This window comes from Artemia sp. Qi Xiang Cuo, chromosome 15, assembly GCF_049724085.1.
Source record: "Artemia sp. Qi Xiang Cuo chromosome 15, ASM4972408v1, whole genome shotgun sequence".
In the NCBI taxonomy this organism is placed as follows: Eukaryota; Metazoa; Arthropoda; class Branchiopoda; order Anostraca; family Artemiidae; genus Artemia; species Artemia sp. Qi Xiang Cuo.
The window spans coordinates 12,035,736-12,054,640 of NC_142808.1; the positions used below are offsets into that span (position 1 = coordinate 12,035,736).

At 35.4% G+C, this 18,905-nt stretch overlaps 2 protein-coding genes and 1 long non-coding RNA gene across 4 annotated transcripts in view; all 3 read right to left on the reverse strand.

Moving 5' to 3' along the window:
- LOC148943330 (DNA-(apurinic or apyrimidinic site) endonuclease 2-like) overlaps nucleotides 1-13,029 on the reverse strand; it is a 31,247-nt gene extending 18,218 nt beyond the window's left edge. The window contains exons 1-2 of the mRNA XM_089101725.1: nucleotides 12,928-13,029; nucleotides 452-595 (exon numbers count right to left, since the gene is read on the reverse strand). Coding sequence (XP_088957851.1) covers nucleotides 452-563 — 112 coding nt within the window. The 5' untranslated portion in view covers nucleotides 564-595; nucleotides 12,928-13,029. The remainder of the gene's footprint in view (nucleotides 1-451; nucleotides 596-12,927) is intronic.
- Nucleotides 1-18,905, reverse strand: part of LOC148943326 (centrosome-associated zinc finger protein Cp190-like) — a 651,851-nt gene that overhangs the window by 219,243 nt on the left and 413,703 nt on the right. The gene's annotated exons all lie outside the window — the stretch shown is intronic.
- Nucleotides 1-18,905, reverse strand: part of LOC148943328 (uncharacterized) — a 406,409-nt gene that overhangs the window by 112,962 nt on the left and 274,542 nt on the right. The gene's annotated exons all lie outside the window — the stretch shown is intronic.

Below are 18,905 nucleotides of genomic sequence, written 5' to 3' on the forward strand. Positions count from 1 at the left end.
TAATTTGAGCTATATATTTGCGCATTAGTTGGTTAAAATGTTTGGACAGTGTTAAACTATAAACTAATTCTGAAAAAGTAAAATGTATAAAAATTTTACCTAAGACATAAGGTTTGCACACCTAAAATAACTTACCCCCCCCCTCCCCTAATGTGCAAATAAATAGCCCAAATTTGTCTCTAAAGTATAATATGTTTATCTTACTTTGGTATATTTCGTTAGGATTGAGCGTTAGAGAAGCATATTAGAAGAATATTAGGTAGGAGGTAATCATACAAATAACTCTTTCTCTAAATTAAACAAGAAACTGATTCGTTAGAGAATTGTGGTATCCTTCCTGAAATCCTGAAATATTATTAATTTATGCTCTCCTTTCAGAGTTCCTTCTTCCAAAAACGGGATAAACGAAAAATGCCTATACAAACATGTTCACAATAGCTTAATAACTCACTTGTTATTTTTGTTTCCTGAAAGCAAACTATGTCATAAGGCTTCTTGAGCTCTGTGTCATAGTTCTTATTTGATCTAATCCCATTAATGTTCCAAGTAACAACAGAAAACATTTGTTGCGAATACCAACACAGAATAATCAGAGCTAAAACGAGAAAAAAAATCCTATTAAGTTAGGAAAAATATGGGTTCTGGTGCATTTTATGCTACACAGCGCTATAGACTGTACAAGCAAACCAGAAATCGAGACCCGTCAAACGGGTATTTGTTATCTAAATTTATTGCAAAGCGAGGTTTCTTATCAAGTTTACAATATTTAAACGATTATTTTTTGGGGTTTAGGAGGGGAAGGTACCTAGGTTAGGTTACGTATTTAATATATCCTATGCTATACCCCCACCCCCTTCCCCAATGTGCAAATATATAGCCCAAATTTGTTTCTAAACTATTATATATTCATTCTATTTTATTTCATTAGCTTTGACCAAACTTGACTTCTTTCGTGTGTAGCATATAATGCACAAGTACCAAAATGTGCTGATATTGTATCAGGGTTGCACAATAGCTGCAACCTTAGTAAAGGATGAACCATGGCCCATAGCAACCAAAAATTTAAAAAACTTGTCAAAAAAAATGGTAAGTGAGAAAGATTTAGATTATTATCTAAATTAGTCTGAACAGTAAAATAGTATTTTGAAAATAAATTTAAGGGAATTTTGAAACCCCGTACAAATGGTGTTGCATCAAAAAAAAAGTACATCATTGGAATCACCATGGTCGAAACCCTATACAGAAAACTTACTGTCACCTGGCTTAATTAACATGGAAAATCACTTTTGAATGGTTAGCACTGATGTGTCCTCTCATTTTTTTTCTCCGCGGACAACAGGGCACCAGAACATCATAGAGAGCTGTTTAAGGGCTCATTTTAAAGGAAATTTTTACATTTACGTGCTTTTGTAATAAAAAAAATTGTATTATAAAAAAGGGAAAAAATAAATGCCCACAGATTTAAAAGAAGATTGAATGATGAAGGGGGTCAATGAACATTGTTAGTTCACTGTTCTTCCGTACTTCATTTCAATCCTTATATCCACGCGGTGGGGGGGGGCAATTTTTCTTCTCTACTGCCCTCGGTAGAGAATTAAAGAAAAATATATACACATTACAGTCAACGAGACATTGCGAAAAGACAAAAGGTACTTTTCTGTTATAACGCCTATTTATATAGAAGCTAAGTAGAACCAGTTTCTTCGTTAGTTTCTTTCAGCTTAGCGTGAGACAAACAATAACAAGTTACAGAATAGATGGGAAATATATAATTTGGGCTATATATTTGCACATTAGAGGGGGGGGTTTAAGTATTTGGACAGTTTGAAATTAGAAAACAATTCTTACTTCATAATATGCAGGATAATTGTACCTAACACATTTTACATGCAGACCCGCTATACTTTACCCCCACTCCCACCCCTAATGTGCAAATATATAGCCCAAATTTATTTCTAAAATATTATATTTTCATCATATTTTGTGACATTTCATTAGGTTTAGTCAGAGGAACAGGTTCTACTTAGCTTCTATATACATAGACGCTATAACAGACAAGTACCAGACAAACTTAAAACAAACACTAAGTAAGAGAGCTCTTTTTCAAGCTACTTTTGTTTTAACATCGCTCTTTACGCTAAAGTTTGAATCTGTCACACAACTTTATTTTTTTTAAACACAAAAATTTTTAGCGTAAAGAGCGAGGTATTGAAGACGGGACAGCCCCTTTCATATACGAAATAATTTCTGTTAGTTTTAAGTTTTAATGTCGCTCCTTACTTTCATTTGAATAAAACTTGTTTTTTTTTTATATAATTCAAAATGGATTGAATGTTTTCATTCCACAAAGACACAGAAAGACAAAAATACAACATACTGGGCTATAGAAAAGTGATTCTCAAAGTGGGGCACACGTCCCACCGGTGGGACATGGCAATATTTTGGTGTGTCACGGGCAGGACGTGCACCCTACAGTTGACATTACTTTAAAGTCTTTATTTAAAAAAAAAATGTGAGAGGCGTTATATTCAAAAAACATGGTAATGTTGCAATGATGTTATGCATTGTATAAAAGGGGGTGCGTGTAAATGAACCCATGCAACTGAGCTTCTATGCACTCAATCCCATTTAACTGAAACCTTGTGCAACGGAACTCCGTTTAACTGGACCCAACCTTAACTCAACCTTATTTAACTGAGCCCTCGTGCAACTAGACTCCTGTGCAGCTCAACCCATCTGTAACTCAACCACATTTGACAGAACCGTTTTTAAACTAAACCTCCGTTTTACTGGGCCCCGTGCAACAACTCCATTTAACTCAATTACTGATACAAGGGGGAGGCGAGGGGGGCGATCGCCCCCCCCCCCGATAAAAAACAAAAAATATTAAGAATCCTTCCTAAATTATACTGTTGAATACTGTATACGAGAAATAAGGACTGAAAAATCGATCGTTTTCTGAAATAAAAACAATGAAACGTATCAACGTAATAAAATTGTTCAAAGACGGCACGGTGTGTTATAAACGCAAGACTGAAACGTTTCAGGGCTGTTAGGGAGAGCCCAAGGAAATGCAGACCCAAGACAAGAAGGTTGTACAGTGACAGAACTGTGGCCTGTATAAGGATGCAAAGGTTGGCATCACTTATCAGTGTTCCCCGGAGACAGAGACACAAATGAGGTATACGTATTACATACGTCCAAATGGAATAATTTTATTTCCATCGCTGAGCTTCAAGACCCCTTCACCAACGGTATAAATGTTTGCCTCATTCCTAGCAGCCACACAACATTATATGAAACACACCCTGACAATGATTCTAATTCATCTGCCAGCAATATAATGTCTGCCATATTTGGTGCCACTGAAATAGCTTAGAGTTGTGATGAAGATACCGACTTGTCATCTACTATATGGGTCGAGGTTGTATCTTTCTTAATGCCAAGTGGCTTAGCAACCTACTGTAAAGAGATTTAAGAATCATGTGTCGCCTCATACCGTTCAGGAGTCAGAAATTTCGCTTCTTAATTTCTTCCGCCAAGTCTATGTCAATAAAGTGAGTATATTTTTCACATCTACCTTGACATGAGACCTGGTTACACTTATTTTTTCTCACATGTGGAACCCGTTGCAGGGCACCATAAGGCCAACTATCCTTTGGTTCATTGAGCAGTAATATTCTTTAGAAGATGCATTTCCTGTTCTAGGGCTAGGTATACTAGCACCATTTATCACCCCCTGTACCGATTTGTCCTGTTCTTCTTGACATCATATTCTGAACTTGGTTAAGCTCTCTTCTAGTCTCAAAGAGAAAAATTTTGGACAAAAAATCAAACTGGCTCAAGAGTTTATTTTCCACTGCATCCAAACGCACTGTTTATCTTCTGCCAATCTTTTGCCACGTCTGCTTTTCACCTTGATTGGGATAAGTTTTGCAGTATCAGCAAATCTTGCGTTTTTCCCAAGCCAACTGACTAGGCCTTTTCTTATTCATTGCTTTTGAGTACCTTAGCATAACGTACATTAGAAATAACTCCCTCATCCTCAAATATTGTAATTTAAAGTGCGTCCTCGAACATTGTATCTTGAGAGAGGATTTTTTAACATTTTTTTTGTCCTATTTCTATAGGAGTCTTTCACGTTGGTGTCCATACGCTTAGATTATCCATTCATCTTATATTGCAAAGTTACAACACCGTGATGGTATTAAAGACCAATCGAAAATATTACAACTCACCAAATAGAACAGTCAACGATTGCGTAACCTTCCCTTTGACTGGGGTCACCTCTGATTGGCCAACGGATATCGACGTTTAGTGGCTCACGTCATCGACAAAGTTTCCCAATGCCTTGCGCAAGCGGCAAAGTGAGCCAGTTGATCTCCCGTTGCGTTACGTTACGTCGATAGCAAACCCATCCTTAATCCAATTATTTTAAACAAAATTGTGGAGGGGGAGGTGTTACACTTTCTCCTTTTGGCATTGCCGCCTCCCCCCAATTTAAGGCTCTGGACCCGTGCTTAAACCCTCGTTTGGCTGAGCCCCCGTAAAACATAACCCCATTTAACTAAACCTTCGTTCAACTGGACCCCCGTTTAAATCAACCCTCGTTTGACAACCCTTACGTAGCTCACCCATGTTTAAATGAAGCCGTGTTTCGCTGAACTCAAACCAGGGCCTAGGGATAAGTTTGAACTAGTATTGATTAGAAGCTCAAAATTTGCTTCTCGCTTCGTTTGCAGTTTCTGTCTTGTATTACCCATTTGGGCAGGCTAAACTAATTTGAACCAAAGACAAAGAACCGCCATAGCCGTGCTTGCAATTAATGTTCGTCAATGGCAGACTATTTACGGCAGCCCATAAACAAAACAACAAATTACCGTGGATTGTCAGTTTAATTTACATATACTGATGTTTATTCTTTAAAATAAATAAAAAAAATATTCATTAAAGTAAAAAAAGTGAAAATATTTAAAATGTAAAGTGCAAATTATGTTCTGGTCTTGAGGAGGCATGAAGGTTATCAACACTACTCATGTTAATTTTGGCTCGTTTTGAGTTAGACTTGGCTATTTATTGTAAGCTCTCTTCATTTTTGGGTTTCATTTATTTATTGATAGAGATTTGTGGTAGTTTTACGCTTGGAAGATAATTTGACTTTATTTATGCTCTTTTTGGTTTATTGGAGCTCTTTACTTTACTTTGAAAACTTGTTTTGTGGAAAAAGTTTTTTAAATTAATTTATGTTTTTTTTTTATTGGCATAGTCTTTTTAATGAAATAATACAATATTGGAACTGTTCTAAAACCTGTAAAACACGCGAGAAGTGAAGTTTGGTTAATGCTAATGAAATGAAACGAAATAGAATAAAAATATAATAGTTTAGACACAAATTTCGGCTATCTATTTGCAAATTAGGGGGTGGGGTAAAGCATAGCATATATTAAATACTTAACCAACCTAACATAGGTACCTTTTTGTCCCCTAAACCCCAATAAAATAAAGTTTATATATAGTTCCCGGAGGGATAAACCCCTTGTTATACAGTGTCAGATTGGAAATTACCGGGTAATGGCTATCTGAACTTTGCTTTTCTCGGCGCGTGTTTTACAGATAATAGAACAGTACCATAATCTTTTATATCTTTTTTTTATAAGAATCCATGGTTTGGCTTGCTATTTAGGCCTACATGTTGGAGAAAATATTTCAATAATTTTTAATCCTGACAAATAGTATTTTTTAATTAAATTTTATACCTCCTCAAGTTGACCTGAAAAATAAAACCTAATATCATTCCCAAAAATTTATATCTATGCTCTTTGACAACCTGGATACACATACATTCTTTTTGTTATTTAAATTGTAATAGCAGAAGTAACAATAGTAGTAGCCCCGAAAGTTTCAACTTGATACCCCAGTCGTTCTCGAATGCTGAGGTTTCTTATTAGTTTAAAAGCATAATTTAAAAGATTTAGTTCAAAAGCATAATTCAACAGATTTAGTTTAAAAGCATAATGGGCTAATTGCGTAATTGTGAGGGGTTGACATGCCCAATATTCCTAGAAACATAGTTGTTGGACCGTTCTACTATGCTGAACAAAAGGGCTGTCTCAAAATTTTGACTGGACGTGTTTGGAAAACGAATGGGCTCGGGAGAAGGGCTGCTTGACCTCCAATCTCTTTTTACTCTTACAAAGGGCAATGGAACTTTTATAATTTTAAACCGAATTAGCTCATTTAAAAGTGTCAATGATATTACTAGCTATTATAGAGTGGTGCTGCCTATAACATTGCTTATATGCCCTTTTGAAAACCTGCAATTGAAACTCCCCCTAAACGCTCCCTAAAAATTCACCTTAATACCCGTAGCGTCATTAGTTACATTAACTGTAGTGGTAATATTAATAGTATACACATAGTACCTTCTCGCTAGTTCAAAATCCGCCACAACTTACCCTTAAAGGTCTAACTTAACAATAATAATAATAATAATAATTTTATTATAAGCCAAAAAACAGGCCATACAGAACAGTATTCTTAAATACACTCCACAAGAAAAATAACATAAATATCAAGTTTCTCTCATTGATGTCAACGCTTCATTTACATATTTACATAACTGCCTGATTGTCCTTTTTACAGTCGTGTTGAGGATCCCCCGGAACAACAAGTTAACACCCTCAAAAAAATTTTACCATAATATAGAAACTTGCTGGCACTCTGTGAGAATATGGGCCACATCCTCAATACCTAGGTTACATCTGGGGCAAGAGTAATCCACATTTGCATCTGGGGCCACCCTATTTCTTTCAAATACTCTTTTTCCATTTTTTAGTGGCAGGCAATTCGCTCGGATCTGAAACCAAGTCCTCAATGTCTCCCCCAGTAATCCTAGTTTAAAATAATATTCGAATCCAAATATCTCTTTTACATGGGAATAAAACTTCAATGTTTCAGATGTTTTAACTGCGTGTGTCCAAATTTGGACTTCCTGTTCTTTTTTTATTTATATAATAATCCCAAAACACGACTCACCCTGATCTGAGGGTCCTAGCCCCTCATTCCAAATATATGATAATCCTAATCCATCTAAAACATTTTTTATTTGATACGGCCACGATCTTTTACGTTTCGACCGTAGCATCTCCACATAAGCTGATTTTGCTAACCTATCCTGCCCGCTCCTCCTTCAAAATCCTATATTTTTCTAACCAATGAGCTAATCTAGCATCTAGTATTCTTTCTAATATTTTGCTAAGACTAGGTACTAAAGATATCGGTCGATAATAACTGTGATCCGCTGGGTCTCCCTTTTTGAATAGCGGCAAAATCAAGGATGTTTTCCACGGCGATGGCCATTCTCCGGAAGTCGGAACTGAGTTGAAGATAGCCAAGAAGATGGGCATAAATGAAAGTTGGAATTGTTTCAAGATCTTTGTTGGGACTCCATCGCTACCAGGTGCTGATCCACCTTCCATGGCGCTTATGCATTCTTCGATTTCTTCTTCCGATGCGGGTTTTATCAGATCATAATCGTGTTCTTTCAGTGGGAAACTGGTCTCATTCTCTGTATTCGATAATTCGTCACTGAACCAGCAGTCAAACGAATAGTCTTCATGAACCGCGTCGTTGTAGTATGTAGGCCCTATTTTCGGGTCAGGTACTTTTGGCTGAGCTATGGAGGCCCCTTTTTTTTATCTTTTTCTAAAAAGACCATATATCACTCTTTTCGCAAAACTGAATCGGCTTCTCCTTACCGTTTTGAACCTCTAGTTTGACATTCTCAGTCAAATGGCGTTTATACTCCTGGTTACCACTTTAGAATAGTGTCGCCATTCGACGCATATATTCCTCTTTTTCATCTTTCTAGAAAATCTCCAATTGATATATCAATTCTAATTTTTTTTTTCTACATTGCTCGGCAAATTATTCTATGTCCTTACAACCTCCTATATTTTCTAGAAATGGGCCTGCTATTTCATGTAAAATCTCCGTGAACTCTTCTATCAATCTATCTTGGCTATTTATCTTCTCTAAATCACTTAGCCTTATAGCTACATCATCCTCTGAAAACGCTTCATTTAATTTAACATTTTCCTCTGTAGACCATTCCCTAGGTATCTGACGTCTAACATTTTTATTATAAATACGACTTTCACTTGAAATATCCCTCCTTTAGGGAGCACTCCTTGATCTAATTTTTAAAAATACTTGTAGATGGTCCAATTCTACTGGGTTAATCACATCCACGTTGAAGTAATTCAGAACCCAAAGAATATCAACCAAATCATAATCAATTAAACTTGCTTTATCCCCGGACACACAGTTAAAGTCTCCCCGATTTTTATCCTTTTCAAATCTTCCATTTCCAATCATCAAACCCGATTCTGCGCATAGTGTCAGCGACCTTAACAATGGAAGCCTCTCAACAACCCTAACTTAACAATGGAAGCCTTTCTTGAGATATTGCTTTGCCACTTTTTTGAAAGTCCACATGCTTCTAGTTTGTTATGATTTAGTTCAAGCTCCACCTAAATATTCCTTATATTTGATTATTGAAGACATTGTTATATGCTCTTTGGACCATTGGTTACAAAATACCTGTCTCGCAATTTCGATTGAATGTGTTTGGGGAAGGGAGGATGTCAGGGGGGGGCTATTTTCCTTCCATCACGTTTGAATCTTAAAATGAACTAGAACTATACAGTATTCAAGAGGGGATTTTAAACACCGCGTCCATAAGCTGAATTTCAGGGGGGGGGGGCTTACCTGGTCTAATCGGCACTTCCAATGCCGTATAATAGAAATCATAAAACAAAAAGCTCATAGGCAGCGCAATAGCGCTACCTAAATAAAGAGCGATATGGGCACAATGTATTATTCTTTTTTTACCAGGGCACTTCTTATAGAAAGAAATGTCGTTGAAACTTCAAAAAGAGCTCATTCGATTGGAAATTGAAAGGGCTAGTGTCCTTTTTAATAGTCAAAAGCGATTGGAGGGCAACCAGCGCCAATCCCCCTCGCCAATCATTTTCCCAGGCGCATCCAAACACAATTTTGAGACAACCATTTTGTTCAGCGTAGTTTAAAGGTCCTGAAATTATGAGAGGGCTCATTGGATTGGTAATTAGAAGTTATAGTGCTCTTTTTAAGAGTCAAAGTCATCAGAAGGAAGATATCCCCCCCCCCGACACACACATTGTATTTTCCCGAAATGCATCTGAGAGAAATTTTAAGATGGTCATTTGTTGTCATACAAACTTCGAAAAGGGATAATTCGGTTGGAAATTGACAGAGCTAGTGCCCTCTTTAATAGTAAAAAGTGATTGGAGGACAACCAGCCCCCCCACACACACACACACACCTATCATTTCCCAAAACATTTCCAATCAACATTTTAAGGCAGCTATTTTGTTTGACGTAGTTTAAAAGTCCAGAAATTGTGTCTTTGAGGATGAGACCCCCCCCCCAAGAGCCCTCAGGGCATGGTTCGTAAGTTATGCCCCGAGGGCCTATAACGTTTTTATGGAAAGTGTGGTTGTATAGACTTCGAAGGGGGCTCATTGGATCGAAATCGGAAGTTTAAGTGCCCTTTTAAAAGTCAAATTTATCGGAAGCCAGCTATACCCCCACGTCATATTTCCCCCAAATGCGTCCGATAAAAATTTTGAGATAGCTATTTGTTCAAAAATAGTCCAAAGATCACATAACAAGGCCATTGGCGTTGACACAACCCACCAGAGTCCGAGGGTAAGGGTTGTAAGTTATACCCGAGGGTCTGTTATGTTTTTACAGAAGGGGTGGTCTTGTGAACTTTAGAGGAAACTCATTTGATTTGAAATGTATAGTGCTAGTTCATTTTAAGAGTCAAACATGATGAAAGGAAAATAGCCCCCCTTCCTCCCTGACATCCCCCTTTCCCAAACACATTCAATCGAAACTACGAGACAGGCATTTTGTAACCAATAGTCCAAATAGTATATAACAATGTCTTCAGTAATCAAATATAAGAAATATTTAGGTGGACGTTGAGCTAAATAAAAACAAACTATGAGCATGTGAACTTTCGAAAAGGTGACAAAGTAATATCTCAAGAACAACTTATATTATTAAGTTAGATCTAAAGAGTAAGTTGTGGAGGATTTTGAACTAGCCAGAAGGCACTATGTGTATACTTTTAATACTACCACTACCACTACAGTTACTGTAACTAATGAAGCTAAGAATATTAAGGTGAAACTTCTAGGAAGCGTTTAAGGGGAGTTTCAATTGAAAGTAAAAACTGTATGCATCCAGGTTTTCAAGAGGGCATATAAGCAATATGATAGGCCGCACCACTCTATAATAGCTGGAAATACATTATTTAAAGGAGCTAATTTGAAACAAAATGAAAAGTTCTAGTGTCCTTTTTAAGAGTAAAAAGAGATTGGATGACAGTCAGCCCGTCTCTCAAGGTGATTCATTTTCCAAACACATCCAGTCAAAACTTTGAGAGAACCATTTTGATCAGCGTACTAGAACGGTCCAGTTTCTATGTCCTTAGCAACTATTTCTATGTCTTATTGGGCATGTCAACCACCATCATGGGCGCCCATAAGCTGAATTCCGGGGGGGGGCAAACCTCATCTAATTGGCACTTTTAATGTTATATAATAGAAATCTCAGAAAAAAAATATAAAAATAAGAAAGCATCATTCAGCCAGGGGGGGCGGGGGGGAGCCTCCCTGGCCCCCCCCCCCCTACCCCATATGGGCGCCCATGACCACCATCCTCCAATTATGCATTTGGCCTATTATGCTATAAAATAAAAATCCTACTTTAAAACTAAATCGAAAGGCATTGTGTCCATGGTTGCCAGTAAGGTTGTCAAAGAGCATAGCTATAATCTTTTGGGAATGTAAGTTTTATTTTCCAGATCAACTTGTGGAGGTATAAAATTAAATTAAAAAATACTGTTTGTTTCAGGATTAAAAATTGTTGAAAATTTATCTCCAATATACAAATAGCAAGCCAAACTATGGATTCTTGTAGAAAAAAAACTAAAAGAAAATAAAATAATATTAGAAAATTAACTTAAGCAGGGCTGATAACCCCATGCCTTCTAAAGATCAGAACACAATTTGCGCTATACTGAAAACAAAATACGTTTTCACTTTTTTTTATTCAAATAAATTTAAAAAAATTAAGACTTTAAGGAATAAATATCAGTATATATATATATATATATATATATATATATTATATATATATATATATATATATATATATATATATATATATATATATATATATATATATATATATATATATATATATATATATATATATTAAACTGACAATCCACGGTCATTTTTTTTATCTTTTTCAGTAAAGCCTAAATTATGTTCTGGTCTTGAGAAGGCATGGGGGTGGCAAGCCCTACTAATATCAATTTCTGCTCGCTTTGAGTTTGACTTGGCTATTTAATGTAATTTCTGTTCGTTTTGAGTTTCATTTATTTACTGATAGTGATTTGTAGTAGTTTTACGCTTTGAAGAATATTTGACTTTATTTCTGCCCCTTTTCGGCTTAATGAAGCTCTTTACTTTTCTTTGAAAAACTCGTTTTGTGAATTTTTTTTAAAAATTAATATAAGTATAAGGCAGCGTTATTCAAACAGGGATGGGGCGCTAGAGCCCTCTCCTGCCCCCCCCCCCTTATGGGCGCCCAAGGACACCAGTGTGAGGTTTTTCGATCAGGAAGATTTTAGTAGTGGACCTTTTCATGGTTTCAAGCCCTTACACTCCAGAAATGACGCTAAAATTGGATGTTGGTGATATAAGACATTTTATGATGGTGCTGTCTTGAGGAAATTACAAAAAGCGTGTAAATGTGAATATTGACTTTCAGTTAACCTTAAACAGCTCTCTACGATATTCTAGTATCCTATCAGTACTGGAGAAATAAAACAGAAAAAGGGAGATGTGTCAGTGGTTCTGGCTCTTTTTAAAAGTTTCCAGATTCTTTTTCAGAAACAAACTTTTAATATCAATTTAAATAATAGCTACCATTCCTGAATCAGCATTAACGGCAAGTTTTCCTTATAAAATAGTGTTTTTAATGGGTCTTTCAGATTTTGGCTACTATGGGCTTTCTCTGTACTAAGGTACAGCTATTCCTGCGACCATGACCTTCAAGTGTGTTCGGGCCCTGAGCATGAAAAACTGCTAATTTTCAAAATATAGGACAGAAGGATAAATTGTTGTTTTTTAGATGGAGGGAATAGTTTTACATCGAAGCGGTATAAAAGAAAAGACACAAAATAATTATCCAGCAAGTACAGACTATTTCATTCGAGTTAGCTTTTGTCACCTCCAACAAAACCGGATGAATTGAGCTGAATGCAGTTGATTTGAATGGGGGTTGAGTCAGATTTTTTTGGGTTAAGCGGGGGTTGAGTTGAATGAGGGATGAGTTGCACGAGGATTAAGTTTACAGGGTTCAGTTGCACGAGGGGTCAATTAAACGGGAGTTGAGTTGCATGAGGGTTCAGTTGCACGGGGATTCAGTTCCACGAAGGTTTAGTTAAACAGGATTTGAGCTTGAAGAGGATTCAGTTAAACGAGGTTCAGTTGCATGAGGGTTCAATAGCACAAGGCTTCAGTTACACGAGGGTTCAGTTCCATAAGGCTTAGTTACACGGAGATTCAGTAGCACGTAGGTTCAGTTGCACCTGGGGTCAGATACACGAGCATTCAGTAGCAAGGGGTTTAGTTACACAAGGGCTCAGTTGTAGTGGAACCTTTAGAAAGTGTTGTGTTAAGACGCTACTTTCGATTAATATAAAAAAAGCCAAGAGGAACACCCAAAAATAGATACCGAATTAATGGCCTTTTGAACTTCTTCAGGTGAGTACAAGTAACATTTTGAATAACAAAATGTAATTACCATGAGGGGGGGGCAACAGGATTTTAGAAATGTCTTGGTGGGGCAGAGGCTGGAAACCACTGCTGTAGAGGCTTACAATTGTCCAAGGAGCATGTGACCAGACTGAAACAAATCAAGTAAGTTACCTAACACAGAGAATTAAAAAAAAGAAAAAGTTGTACTGTTTAACAAAATAAAATTTCTTATAAATTTTAACCATACTTAACTAATTTATACACATGCGGGATTTGCAAGGCAGCTGACTGAAAATGATGAGCGAGTGAGGCAGCTTGAGCAAGTCAAAGAATCTAAAGAATCAAGTAAAAATAATTTCTGATGATTGTATAGCTCAGAGTAAAGAGTCAAATAATTTGAGCATGAGATTGGCCAGGCTGGAGTTTGATAAACTGGAAAAGAATATTATTGTATGGAATGTCTCTTGTGAATCTGAAAAAAATGCGAAGGATATCTTCAAAAGTATTCTTACGGAAGGACTCGAAATGGCTCCAGTCCAACCATTCAAGGTAACCCTAGTGAGTGAGCGACAGAAATTTATTCGTGTTGAAGTATCTGATAAAAAATCGAAAATTGATATTTTGAAAAATGCCAAGAAATTAAAAGGTAAAGCAGTGTCGTCGTTCCGTGATATTTACCTCAGTGATGATGTCCCAGCTGAAGTTCGCAAAGCAAGAAATGATTTGTTGATTAAAAGGGTAAAATTACGCAAATTAGGAATAGACGCTTGGATCTCGAAAACTTTTCCGCCTGTTTTACTTTGCAATCGCCCCAACGGAACACGTGCTAAATACCCACCAGACGATTTGATTCCTGAACTTGATTATGCACCGAATAATCAATCATTTCGTAACCAACATAGCGGCAATTAGTGAAGCTTAAGAGGAAAAATAATTGTTCGAATTCATGTTCCAATTGATTAACAAGTAGCAGGTGATTAATTGGTGATTAAAATAAATTTTGGCGGGAAATTGAAGGTGTTCATAGTTTATGGTTCATATACTTCATAGTTGATTGTTTGCAGCGTAGAATAAATATAAATATGAGCAGGCACCAAATATGCAGGGTGTACCCTTTTGAGTCATTGTTGTTGTTTTTTTTGTTTTTTTTTTATATTTCTTTTTCTGCTGTTTTTATTTTTTTATCTAATTATTATTATTGGTGTTATTATTGTTATTGGGCAGCATGTAATAAATTTATATTTAGAGTGTATTGAATTGTGTCCCCTGTGGAGTCGTACTCAAATTTGTCTATTTGGCTTTGATGTTGGATGAAAGATTGGAGTCTCCTCCAGGACAAATTAACGTATTGGGGCTGGAAAACAAGAAGGTAAATTTTGAAAGTAGGTATAATGAAATTTTTGATGGAAGTGGTGGGCCTGGTGGTTATTATAGGTTGGAGTTTGAAGATTCTAAATATTTATTCGTAAACCAAATGCAGATGGCATGTAGTAATGTTTCGGATAGATTTAATGTGTTCCATTTGAATTGCCAAGGGTTGAATTCAAGTTTAGATTTTATAAATGAAATTTCCAGTTTATCTCTTTTTCAGGTAATTGGACTGACTGAAACTTGGTTAAATGATTAAAATTCGGAACTTTTACATATTTCAGGTTATAATCTTTACACGAAAAATCGTCAACTTCGCCGACACGGTGGACTGGCAGCGTATATACGTTCTGATATACGGGCAAGTGTCCGAGAGGATATTTTAATGTATATAGAAATGGTTTTTGAGCCTTTTATTTTGCAGCTAGAGCTGTCTGGACGTTGTGGTTATGTTCTGATTGTATATAGGCCATCGTCAGAATCTCTTATTGACTCTTATGAATTATTTGAAGAACAATTGGAAAATATAACAAATCAAAGTCCTATTTTTATAATGGGAGATTTTAACATTGATCTATTGGATAATGGATCAAATACGGACCGATTTTTAAACTTGATGATTTCATTTGGTTATATCCCTGCTATTAATATTAGTACTCGTGTTACGAGGACGTCATCGAAATGTCTGGATAATATATTTTCAAATTATATGTCGGGTGGTCCAAGTGTTTTTATAAGTGATACTTCTGATCATTTTGGAGTATTTGCAAGTTATTCGGTATGCGTTGATAATAAAAACTCCTCAAATAAGAGCAGTCTTAAGCTGAGGATGTTACTCGGTAAAGATGCACTTCTAAAATGTAGAAATGAGCTAGCCAATACGGATTGGAATACAGAGTTTTAAATCTCTGCGGATATTGACTCTAAGTTCAGAGTCTTTTACCAAATAATTAAGCAATCCCTGGAAAAATGCTCTAAGAATATTAACAACAATAGAAGAAAACCTTTGAAGAAGCCTTGGATTACTCCGAGTTTATTGAGATCGATAAATAAGAAGAATAATTTGTATGAGAAAAAGGTACGTCATCCCTGCGATGTAGTTGAGCGAATTTATAAGAGTTATCGTAATGCCCTAAACAGACTCCTGCGAAGAGCTAGACAAGATTATTATAAAATAGAATTTGAAAAAGCATCTGGAAATCCGTTGAAAACATGGAATGTGATAAGAAGCACTTTAGGACAATCATCTGTAGGAATCCCTCAGGAAATATTCCGTAAAGATGGAACCAGCCTTAAAAATCCAGAGGAAATTTGTGAAGAATTTGCTAACCATTTTTCGACAGTTGGAAGGAGAGTGAATGAGTCGAGTATAATCAAAACAGGCTTTTAAAAAGTACCGTCATAATGAGTTGAAATATCTTTAAATATTCTCCCTGTTCAAGAATCTGAAGTTCAAAGCATTGTTTATGCTATGAAAGGTACTGCGTCTGGCTCTAATATTGTTTCAGTTAGAGCAATAAAAATACTTTGGGATGTGATTGCTCAAACTTTTGTTTCAATAATTAATCAGGGTCTAAAAGAGGGAGTGTTTCCGAGTTGTTTTAAATCATCGAAAGTAATAACAATACATAAAGGAGGGAATTCTGATGGTCTTGAAAATTACAGACCAATTCCGATTTAACTCATTATGTCTAGGATTCTAGAAAAATGCTTTTCAGTCAGAATTTATCAGTACCTGGAAGACTAGAGAATATTTACTCCTAAACAATTTGGATTCCGTCAAGATCGCACTACTGAGCAAGTAAATAAATATTTGACTAGCATTATTAATATGGCGTTAGATAATGGGTATAAAGTGGCAACTTTATTTATAGATATTGTAAAGGCTTTTGATACAGTCAGTCATGATATTCTGTTAATGAAGTGTGAAATTTATGGGATTAGGGGTCCAGCTCTTTCTTTTTTACGTTCTTTTTTGTCTTGTAGAAAACAATATGTTCAAATTGGTAATATGGGTTCTCATGAAAATTGTATTGAGTGTGGAGTTTCATAGGGTTCGGTACTTGAACCCTTATTATTTTTAGTTTTTGTGAATGATCTTCCACAGTATGTTAGTAAACTGGAAACAAAAATGAGTGAGATCGACAAAAAGGATAGCGCAGCTACAGTGCCTATGTTTGCTGATGATACTTCTTTAGTGGTGATCGCAAAGTGTGCGATTGCTCCTAGAGAGTGTACGAGAATCGGTAAATGAGGTTTCAAGATGGCTGAGAGTGAATCAGGTAAAGGTGAACCCCTCTAAGAGTAATTTTCTTATATTTTCGAGGACATCGAATTATTATCCATGGATACAGCATATAGCATATGAAGATGGTATGATTGCTCGGCAAAAGGCAGTAAAGTATCTTGGCATTATTATAGACGAGACTCTCAGTTTTCGATCCCATATTGAAACTTTATCCCAGATTCTATCACGTAATTTGGGGATGATTCGTAAACTTAAATATATGTTTCCAATTAGTATACTTGGGCTTCTCTATTTTTCGTTAATCCATCCCTATATTTTGTATTGTTCTTCTGTATACACGGGTACATTTTCTTCAATTGTTAGTCCTGTGCGAATTATCCAAAACAAGTCTATTAGAGTATTATCAGGAAAATCAGGAAGAGAATCGGTTCGAGAAGTCTATAGGGGTTTTAGGATACTGCCAGCGGCGGGTCTTCATCATTTTTATATATTAGTATTTATGTATAGATACAAAATGAAACAGCTGCCAGAGTGCTTTAATGGTTGGTTTTACAGCTGATGGAATATACATAACCAAAATACTAGGGGTAAAAATGATTATTATACTCCACCTATAGTGTCTGCCATGTCCACGTTTTCTTTTGTTATAAAGGGTATAAATTTATGGAATAATTTGGATAATGATATGAAGAAACTTGAAAATTTTAGTGGTTTTAAAGCAAAATTGAAAGAAAAATTATTAAGTAAGTATGAATTCTTGTTTTGTTTGTTTTGGAGGTGACTTGATTTGATTTAATTTAAATTAAGTTGTAATTGCTTGTTGGTTTGTGATTGCGACCCCACAACATGAATATGGTATATAGTTGCTGTCCCTGTACTATTATTATTTTTCTTTACTTATTTTTTCTTTCTTTTCTTTTCTCTCTTTTTATCTTTCTTTCTTATTATAGTGTATTTGAATGATGTTACATATATGTATTATTTTTTTTTTTACCTGTTTCACCCCACGTCAACCGTTTGGTTTTGGGTGAATCATATTGATTTTTCTATTTAAAATTTTTGTTAATTAAATATATCACTATCACTATCACTATAGCTAAGAGTTACACTGCTTAAAGATTAATTGTAACTTTCACAATCTATTAAGGCAGTTATGCGAAATTAATTTCTAATAAATAATTTTGTGTATTCATGAAAGGTATATTAGGACAAGAGGAGCTTTCCAAGTTTCAATTGTTTCTCCCATGTTCAATTTATTCATGCCTTTTTCATTTTCCTTTTTCTCTGTTTGCTGTGTTGTTATTAAAGCATCCTACCAAGTATATCAGATATTTTCTACTTAAGACAAGCAGAAATAAGGTCTTCGAACTTAAACGACAAGAAATTGATATCAAAGAATAAATTAAGCCCCAAAACAACAGAAATTAAAATAAATGAGCGTATCAAACAGAAAGATTGCAAATACTGCCATAGATGGATAATAAATCCCAAACGATTAAAAATTATATTGAATACTTAAGTAAAATAAAATAAATTCTACAAACAGGACTTTGGCTACCACTCCCCCCCCCCCCCCGTCACCTAGCTGTAAAGTTCTAAAGTATATTGTGTCATTTGTGTTTTGTTTAAACTATTTGTATTCTGAACAATATGCATTAATTTTTCAAAGTAGTGATGAAAAATAAATCGAATAAAAATAAAATCGATGAAAAATAAAAAATAGTGATGAAAAATAATCAAGATGACAGGAAATAACTAATGAAAACAAATTGAATGTTTAATACATATTGATGGGAGTCTCAGAAATTTAATATTTTACTTAACAGTATTCTTTTCAATGTTATAAATATAAAAAAAAAAAATTTACCATATATTTTGTTTTCAGTAAAGCACAAACGGCGCAATAGGCTTTAAAACTTTTATGGCTAGTCACGAGAAGAGGGGGGGGGGGGAGGGGTAGCCAAAATCTTCTTTCAGTGACTTTTGTTCGTTTCAAGTTTGGATTAAGAATTTAATTTCATTTTTACTCGCTTTGGCATTTATTTATTCATCTATATCAGTGTTTATTATCGTTATGTTTGATTTTGTATTTACTTCGTCTGATCGCCGCAGTATTCGGTCTACTTTCAACAGATATGGCAAGTATCTGCTTCGTCTTCCAATTTGGATGAGGAATTCGAAAATATCACTGAAGCATGGTATAACCGATCCGCTGATAGCGGGGTTGCCACCCTGACCTGGAAGAATTTACTAAATCGGAGAGAAAAAATTTACTAGATAGCATCTGTTTTTACTAGATGCTGAAAAAAAAATTGATATATATATATATATATATATATATATATATATATATATATATATATATATATATATATATATATATATATATATATATATATATATATATA